Genomic DNA, 8,819 nt, shown 5'->3' with positions numbered 1-8,819 from the left:
AGGAAGGAGAGCCTGGGGCAGGAAGAAGAGAGCCTGGGGCAGGAAGGAGAGCCTGGGGAAGGCTCTGCTGGTTCTAGATCTTTTTCACCTTGCAGCTCTGCCCCTGTGCCCTGGCCCTGGGTGTGGGTCAGGGAACTGTTCCTGGACATCTTGGGCCCTATGGGAGCCTTGCTCCCGCAGCTGTGGGGTGGGCCAGCAGCGCCGCCTACGAGCCTATCATCCCCCTGGGCCTGGTGGATACTGGTGCCCGGACATCCTGACTGCATACCAGGAGCGCCGCTTCTGCAACCTGCATGCCTGTCCAGGTGAGGGGAGCTGGGGACAAAGAGTGACTTCAGGCTCTTCCCTGACTCTAACTGTGAGACTCTGATGGTATGCATTTCCTGACCAGGCCAGTCTGTCCTGGCTCATGGGGTATGTGGGACCTTCTGCTGGAGCCAAACCTGATGGAACTATTCTCTTAACAGTGCCTGGGGGCTGGTCCCGCTGGAGTCCCTGGTCCTGGTGTGATCGCAGCTGTGGAGGGGGCCGATCCCTGAGAAGCAGAAGCTGCTCAAGCCCACCACCCAAGAATGGGGGAGCATCCTGTGTCGGGGAGAGGCACCATGTCCAGTCCTGCAATTCCATGCCTTGTGGTACTACACTGATCACTTCCTGCCTACTGAGCTTATTTCTGCAAAATGCTCCAGCCTCACCTCTAACTTCATTCCCACTATACCCATGGGATGCAGGAGACCGGCTGCTACTTTGCTCGCTACCTAGGAAAACCAAGATGTTCAGGGAAGGGATGAGTGGATCTGAGTACTGGGCAGGGACATCCTGTGTATATCTGGGTCCTTTGTGGCTGAGGCCAAACTCAAAGATTTGCCACCCCCCTGACTCATTTCTGGGGCATCTTCCTAGATGTCCTTGTCTGTCCTCTTAGTTGCTGGAGAACCCTCAAGCCCAGGCAAAGTTTCTGAGAGCTTGCAGTGTGGTGTCAAGGGTGTATGTGATTCTTTCTATGGAAACTGAACCAGAGACTATAATTGAGCCCTTCCCAGTTCCTTTTTGAGTTTCAGCCCTTCCTTCCTTCCAATGCTCCCAGCCCTCAGAGTCCTACCCCAGGACTCCTCTGTCAGGAGCTCCCCATTCATACTGCACACTGCCTCGCTTCAGAGCAGGGCCGTAAGCCCCTAGGTGAGAATGTTATCTTCTGAGATGGACATATTAATCTAGCTCCACGAAGAGTTACTACTAGGCTCTGAGAACTTACTGGAGGGGAGAGGAACTCTCCGTGCACTTAGACTAGCCTAACTCCAGGGCTTTGCCAAGCCCCTGATGTTTCAGCTCATGCCGATATGGGGAAAGGGGAGACCCTGGGGCCTCTAAGAGTTACTGATAAGAAAGAGAAGGGTCTTGGGGCACCCAGGTGTTCTTGACACTGGGCTTCCCCTCCTCAGAGGAAGGCTGTCCGGCAGGGATGGAGATAGTGAGCTGTGCCAACCGCTGCCCCCACAGCTGCTCAGACCTGCAGGAAGGAGTCGCGTGTAAGGAGGACCAGGCCTGCCAGCCGGGCTGTCGCTGCCCTGAAGGTACATGCCCGAGATCCTTCTGGAAGTCGGGTTTGGTCTAGATACCAGCACCAACCCACTGACTTCCCACAGGGTTTCTGGAGCAGGATGGTGGCTGTGTGCCAGTTGGACACTGTGAATGCACAGATGCCCAGGGCCGCAGCTGGGCCCCAGGGAGCCAGCATCAGAATGCCTGCAACAACTGCTCCTGTCAGGCTGGGAAACTCTCCTGCACTGTTCAGCCCTGTCCACCTCCTGCCCACTGTGCCTGGAGCCACTGGTCTGCCTGGAGTCCCTGCAGCCACTCATGTGGACCTCGAGGGCAGCAGAGTCGCTTCAGGTGTGGTGCTGGGTGACCAGGGTCTCCTGCCTTGCATGTCCTTCTTTCTGATATTATTCCTGGTAGTTCCTGCTTTCATCGGTGACTTTGCTCCATCCTGTGCCTTGGCCCAGTCTGTGCTGGTCACTTAGGCCTCTCCTTAGCAACCTCCATGCTCACTCTGGACTTTTCCCTCCTCTGCCCTGGTCCTGCCCAGGTCCTCCACGTCAGGCTCATGGGCCCTGGAGTGTCAAAAGGAGCACTCCCAGAGCCAGTCTTGCCCTGAGGCCCCCTGCCCACCCCTGTGCCTACATGAAGCCCACCCTCGTGCCCTGGGGGACAGCTGGCTGCAGGGAGAGTGCCAGCAGTGGTAAGCACAGGCCAGGGAAGGGTGACCCACTTTCCTGCTGGATAGCAGGATCCTGAATCCAGGCTCTTTTCTAGTTCCTGCACCCCAGAGGGAGTGATCTGCAGAGACACTGAGTGTGCAGGTTTGGGTTCCATCTCGTCCATCTCCTTAGTACCCCATTACTGACCTTATGTCTTGAAAGCCATCTCTTCAATGTCCTGTGTTCCCCCAACACACACACACAATGCCCCCCTCTGTGCCACAAGGATCCCAACCTAACCTCTGGGTCTTCACACCCCCTGCTATTCTAACTTCACCTGTGCCCCCCTACAGTGCCTGGGGGCTGGACGTCGTGGTCTTCCTGGTCCCTCTGCTCTGTCTCCTGTGGCGGTGGAAGCCAGGTCCGCACTCGATCCTGCATAGTGTCAGCTCCTCAGCCTGGGAGCCTACCTTGCCAAGGCCCAGATACCCAGACCCAGCATTGTGGGCAGCAGCTGTGTCTACAGCTGCTAGAGACCTGCTCCTGGGGACCGTGGGGACCCTGTTCCCGTAGCTGTGGCACAGGCCTGGCCTCCCGCTCTGGATCCTGCCCCTGCTTACTGACCAAAGAGGACTCCATGTGTAATGACACATTCTCACGCCTGGACACTCAGGCCTGCTACCCAGGGCCCTGCCAGGGTGAGTTGCTCTCCTGCTTTCCTTCTCTGGAAAATTCAGGGAATGAGCGTTTGCCCATGCAAGACTATTTCTCTGAAATGTCCCTATATCTACCGCACAATGTCTTGCTTTGTACCCTTCAGAGCCCTTTGCCATGTGCCCTCTTTATCTACTTTGAGGGAATCCACCCAGTGGGGCCTTTCCAGCTAGGGTAGGGATGGGTGTGGGCATGGGGGATGCTCTGGAAGCCGTCAGCCTACATCCATCTCTAGAGGAGTGCATATGGAGTGACTGGAGCAGCTGGACACGCTGCTCCTGTAAGGTCCCAGTGCAGCAGCGTTACCGACACCAGGGGCCAGCACCTGGCCGGACTGTTGGGGGTGCCCCTTGCACACGTCTGGACGGCCACTTCCGGCCATGCACCATTGGCAACTGCTCAGGTAAGGCCCAGAGCTGAGAGGTCAAGGAGCTGAATGGGGGTGGCGGCAGGTACCCTCATATAGACCCACCGCCCACAAGACCACAGTGCAAGTGCCCAGGGTTCACTCACACTGACCCTTGCCCTGGGCACACATTTGCTCTTGACTGTCCTACCCACTAGCTACACCCTTCACGATCGTCTCACTGTGGTTTCCCGTTTGACAGCTGCTGGCCCCACCGTGTCTCCTCTCATAGCTGCCTCAGAGGCAGGGTATCTTGCTTGGCTTCTGTTGAAGCTGTCCCTCATCTTGTTCCTTTGTGCCCCACCTGCCAATCCCATAATCCTGACTCAGGCAGTCCCTCCTGGGTCTTGAGGCCCAGCCATCCTAATCCTTCCTGGAGACCCGTGAGCTGAGCAGGAGCCATGTGGAAGGGTTGGGGGCATTAGTCTTTCTTGGCAGCCAGCTGAAGGGCGGTCTTGTACTATCACCAAGTGACCTCATGCTTCCTTCTTCCCTTAGAGGACAGTTGCCCACCTCCCTTCGAGTTCCAGCCTTGTGGCTCCCCTTGTGCAGGGCTCTGTGCCACACATCTGAGCCATCAGCTCTGCCAGGACTTACCGCCTTGCCAGCCTGGCTGCTACTGCCCCAAGGTGAGCTCTGGAAGTTGACAAGACACTCAAGAAGGGAATGCTCTGCCCAGCTCCCTTGGCTCCCCTCTCCAGGACGCCCATAGGAACCACATCATTTCCATGCCTGGAACCCCTTCCTACCTTGGCAACATCCCACACATGGGCTCAACAACACACATGTGTACTGCTGGAAGCCAGTATGGTACAGGGCACATAGGTGACAGTGGTCCCTTCGCAGTCCCGAACTATCCTTCCTTTTTCTTCTGTGCAGGGTCTGCTGGAGCAGGCTGGGAGCTGCATTCTCCCAGAGCAGTGTAACTGCTGGCATACTTCAGAAGAGGGAGCTGGGGTGACCCTGGCTCCTGGGGACCACCTGCAGTTAGGCTGTAAGGAATGGTGAGTAATAGAAGGGGGTGAGTAGAAGCCAGAAGTGGAGTGGACAAGGGCATCCTGACCCAGCAGAGGCCAGGCTGAACCTGTTTGGACCATTCCAACCTGAGATCAAGTGACCCCAAGTGCCCAACTTGCCAGAGCACCCAGCCCTTGAGCTGCTGAGCCATGCATGGCTGTACCCCCAAAGCCACCCTGGTGTGCTCCTTCCCACAGTGAATGCCTGAGTGGAGAGCTGCAGTGCTCCAGCCAAGGGTGTGAAGGTAATCACAGCCTTCAGAGAACCGTCCCTGTTAGCCCAGCGCTGGGGTGCTTCGGGGCAGGGAACTTGCATTGCTAAAGCCAGGACAGTCCTAGACAAATAGTATCCTGTCCTGCCTGACCTTTCTTAGTCTTTCCCATTTACTACCCCTTCCGATCATGACCCTGAGCTCTTCCTGCCTGCCCACTGGGCTCTCTGAGCTGAAAACTCCCCGAGACCAGCACAAACCCTTTGCCCATCTAGGTCTCCTGCCTCTGACTGGATGGTCAGAGTGGTCACCTTGTGGGCCCTGCCTGCCCCAGAGTGCCCTGGCCCCTGCCTCCAAGACTGCCTTGGAGGGGCACTGGCGTCTGAACACATCAGGCCTACCTCCAACCTCAGTCACTCTGCTGGCTTCAGAGCAGTACCGGCACCGCCTTTGTTTGGACCCTGAGACGGGTAGACCCTGGGCAGGAGACCCTGCGCTTTGCACTGTGCCCCTCAGCCAGCAACGCCTCTGCCCTGACCCTGGAGCCTGCAATGGTAAAGGAGGGAAATAGGCCAGCAGGCAGGATGGGTCTGGCATGCTAGTGGAGGTGGGATGGTGGGGTGGGGGTGTGCGTGTTTGGATGGGGCTAGCCATAGGCTCATTTCTGTTGTCAGGAGTGAGGCAACCTGCAAACCTTTCTGCTTGCCTCTGAGGCCTGTTGGATTTGAAATGTGGAAGAAAAAAAAAAAAGCACCCAAGGGCCTCAGGGCATGTTTCCAGGAAGGGGAAGAGACAAAGCCTGGGGTGAATACCAGAGGCAGGTGGCCTAAGGCACTGAGTTCTGTTTTTATTTTCCCTTCCCCAGACACTTGCCAATGGGGTCCTTGGGGGCCTTGGAGCCCCTGCCAAGTGTCCTGCAGTGGAGGAGTCAAGCTGCGTTGGAGAGAGGCAAGAGACACCTCTGGAGGAGACTGCCATGGGCCATGGGCTCAAACAGAAAGCTGCAATATAGGATCTTGCCCAGGTAACCAATATCCCAGCATCGGAAGGGAGCAGAGACTGGGGCATTGGACATAGCCCCCCATCCCAGAGGGATTGGTGGCTCCCCCCGATGGTAAATAGTGGAAGAGAGAGTCTGCTGGGGGGCAGGATGGGCAAGAGTGCTCCCAATGCAGACTTTTACTACTGGACCCCAGGAGAGAGCTGTGAGGCCCGGGACACCGTGTTTACCCTTGGCTGTGCCAACCAGTGCCCTCGTAGTTGTGCTGACCTCTGGGACAGTGTCCAGTGTCTACAGGGACCCTGCAGCCCAGGTAGATGGCCATGCCGCAGCCTGGCCTGGGAAATCTGGGAAATCTTCACCACAGTGGAGGGGGCGACAAGGCAAGAAAATACACAGTTGGGGTCACTTTCAGCAATCACTTTGAGCCCCTCCTAATGGCTCCATCAAAACCTACTGGGTTGCCTGCTGTGGTGGCACACCTCTGTAAATCCCAGCATTTGAGAGCATAAGGCGTGAGGATTGCTGTGAGTTCAAGGACAGGACCCTCTCTCAAAACCAACTGCTGTGTAGAGGAACAGAGAGGTGTCTCCCATTGATGGCCAGAGGGTGAGAGCAAGCTGTGAACACAGTCTGGCTCCTAGAGGGACCCATTATGTAAACCTTGTCCAAAGCACTGAATTTTATCACCCTTTTATTAGTAAGAATTAATTGCACAAGATAGTGGGTCACATTTTCATACACGTGTATACTATACTTTCACTATTTTCTCCCTATTCTCTTCATTCTTCCTTTCTAATAGTATATCATCCTTTTATTTTCAAGTCTTTTTTAAAGCAATGAATCTTGCTTACCCCTCTCAGGCTGCCGATGTCCTCCTGATCAGTTGGTGCAGGATGGACACTGTGTGCCCATCTCGTCTTGCCGCTGTGGCCTGCCCAGTGCCAACGGCTCATGGGAGCTGGCCCCCATGCAGGTGGTCCAGCTGGACTGCCGTAACTGGTATGCTGCCATTCTGTCAAACCAGGCCAAGGTCTTTGGGTGGGTGACATGAGGCACTGCTGGGGAAAGGAAGCTGTTCATTATGACTTGGGGGCCTGAGCCCTTGGTGCACACCCTGTTCACAGCACATGTATTAATGGGTCACTGGTGTGTCCATACCTCGAGTGTCCAGTCCTAGGACCTTGGTCAGCCTGGAGCAAGTGCTCAGCTGCCTGTGGTGGGGGCACCATGGTGCGCCACAGGAGCTGTGAGAAGCGTCCTGAGGGTGCACCATGCCAGACCCTGGACATGCAGCAATGGCAAGAGTGTAACCTGCAGGCCTGCCCTGGTGAGTGCCTGGGCCTGGAGTGGTACAGTCCTCCATCTTTGGGTGGAAGAGGCTACCCATAACCTGCAAGCACCCCTCTCGCTGTGTGTGTTTCCCAGAGTGTCCGCCTGGCCAGGTGCTCAGTACCTGTGCCACTTGCCCGAGCCTCTGCTCCCACCTGCAGCCTGGAACCATCTGTGTGCAGGAACCCTGCCAGCTTGGCTGTAGTTGTCCTGGAGAGCAGGTGAGTCAGGCCACTGGATTCTGGATTCTGGGTTCTGGGGTGGTGGAGAGAGGAGAGGTAGTTGGGAGGCATGGGGTTGGAACCAAGCTTGACTGAGCCTCTCCACCTCAGCTGCTACACAATGGCACATGCCTTGCCCCTGCTGCCTGTCCCTGCTCTCAGCTCTCCCTGCCCTGGGGCCTCACCCTACCCTTGGAAGAGCAGGCCCGGGAGCTGCCCCCAGGGACTGTGCTCACCCGGAACTGCACACACTGGTGAGGGCCCAGAGCCTGGGCAGAGGGCGGGGTTGTTGAGATTGGGGTGGGGAAGAGGGACTGAAACCACTGAGCAAATGCTTCTATCTTCTTAGCACCTGTCAAGGCGGAGCCTTCATCTGCTCCCTCATTGACTGTCAGGGTGAGACATGGCTGTCCTCGCCTCTCCAAAACCAAGACTCTGCTCAGGGATGGAGGGCCCTGCCCACAACCAGGCTAAGCTACTTGCTTCAGGAAATGCTTGCTTCTGGTCCACAGGGACCCCTTCCCTGCCTGAGGCCCAGCAATCCCCACTTTGCAGTCCCCAAGCATCCTGTGTGTCTTTCCCACTCATAGTGATAGTCACCAAATCAGTGTGTACGCACTGAGTCAGGGTGTGTGAGTGAGGCCAGGAAGTACAACAGAACTTCCTGCTGATGAGGAAGTTGAGGTCCGGAGAGATGAGTGAAAAAGTGGAGTCTGGCGTGGGAAACCACAGTCGCCCACCTATGACACACGGGGATCTGTGGATTCAGACCCAGGCTTGGCAAGTTTCAAAGCACCCAGCCTGGCTGCTGAATAAAGGTGGGCCAGCTCTCAGAGCAAATAAAAGCAGGAGGCTGCCTCTGAGTTTCTGGCGAGCAGGCCACACTTTAGGATGTGACAGAGTGCTGGAAATGCAGAGGTAGGGTGGATAGGAGTGGTTAGAGGGTGAGATCTGTCTGGGCCAGTGTTTGAGAGGGTCAGAGGGACAGGCATGGCTGATGGACGGCTGATGGTGCCAGGAGGCAGCATGGAAGGGGGCAGGTAAGGTACCTTCTGAGGAGTGTCTAGCAGCGCGGAAGATCTAGGCTGGATCCGGAGCTGACACAGACAGCAGGCGGATGGTCTTCCTGCAGGGTGCCCTCCTGGGGAAATATGGCAGCCCATGGCCCCAGGGGAGCTGGGCCCTTGCGAAAAGACATGCCCAGAAATGAACACGACACTGGCTGGGAGCAACTGCACTGAGGCACAGGCTCCAGGCTGTGTGTGTCAGCAGGGGCACTTCCGCAGCCAGACAGGTGCCTGTGTCCCGGAAGACCACTGCGAATGCTGGCACCATGGGAGTCCCCACTTGGTGAGATACCAGCTGCTCTTCTTGCCCAAGGGTTCCCCACCTACTGATCTGTAGCTGTACTTCCTGTGGTTCCCCACTCCCAACCCCGCAGTAGCACACAGGCTCTGCCCTCTTAGGGCCCAACTAGCCCTTTGCCCCTACCTTGAGTTCTTCCAGTCAGACTCCAGTCCTGGGCCAGTACGTTGGCTGGAACTCCTAGGCTGGATTTAAATTTAGAATTGAGGTGTTACCATGGAACTCCAGAGGGCTGGAGAGACGGCTCAAAGAGTAAGGGCTGTACTGCTCTTTGGAGGTCTGGGTCTAGTTCCCAGCATACACATCTGGTGGCTCACAACCACCTGTAACTTCAGTTCCAGGGGCCCCCAAT

At 56.7% G+C, this 8,819-nt stretch overlaps 1 protein-coding gene across 1 annotated transcript in view; it reads left to right on the top strand.

The window, feature by feature from the left end:
• Sspo (SCO-spondin) overlaps nt 1-8,819 on the top strand; it is a 53,901-nt gene that overhangs the window by 42,144 nt on the left and 2,938 nt on the right. The window contains exons 79-98 of the mRNA XM_026789410.1: nt 96-305; nt 468-635; nt 1,443-1,574; nt 1,647-1,893; nt 2,090-2,242; nt 2,317-2,363; nt 2,555-2,899; nt 3,151-3,318; nt 3,820-3,950; nt 4,201-4,325; nt 4,536-4,582; nt 4,825-5,103; nt 5,415-5,573; nt 5,746-5,862; nt 6,413-6,551; nt 6,677-6,879; nt 6,978-7,102; nt 7,214-7,356; nt 7,452-7,498; nt 8,235-8,452. Of these exons, the coding sequence (XP_026645211.1) occupies nt 96-305; nt 468-635; nt 1,443-1,574; nt 1,647-1,893; nt 2,090-2,242; nt 2,317-2,363; nt 2,555-2,899; nt 3,151-3,318; nt 3,820-3,950; nt 4,201-4,325; nt 4,536-4,582; nt 4,825-5,103; nt 5,415-5,573; nt 5,746-5,862; nt 6,413-6,551; nt 6,677-6,879; nt 6,978-7,102; nt 7,214-7,356; nt 7,452-7,498; nt 8,235-8,452 (3,203 nt within the window). The remainder of the gene's footprint in view (nt 1-95; nt 306-467; nt 636-1,442; nt 1,575-1,646; nt 1,894-2,089; nt 2,243-2,316; nt 2,364-2,554; nt 2,900-3,150; nt 3,319-3,819; nt 3,951-4,200; nt 4,326-4,535; nt 4,583-4,824; nt 5,104-5,414; nt 5,574-5,745; nt 5,863-6,412; nt 6,552-6,676; nt 6,880-6,977; nt 7,103-7,213; nt 7,357-7,451; nt 7,499-8,234; nt 8,453-8,819) is intronic.

This window comes from Microtus ochrogaster, unplaced genomic scaffold (assembly GCF_000317375.1).
Source record: "Microtus ochrogaster isolate Prairie Vole_2 unplaced genomic scaffold, MicOch1.0 UNK18, whole genome shotgun sequence".
In the NCBI taxonomy this organism is placed as follows: Eukaryota; Metazoa; Chordata; class Mammalia; order Rodentia; family Cricetidae; genus Microtus; species Microtus ochrogaster.
This window is presented reverse-complemented; position numbering and strand designations above follow the sequence as displayed.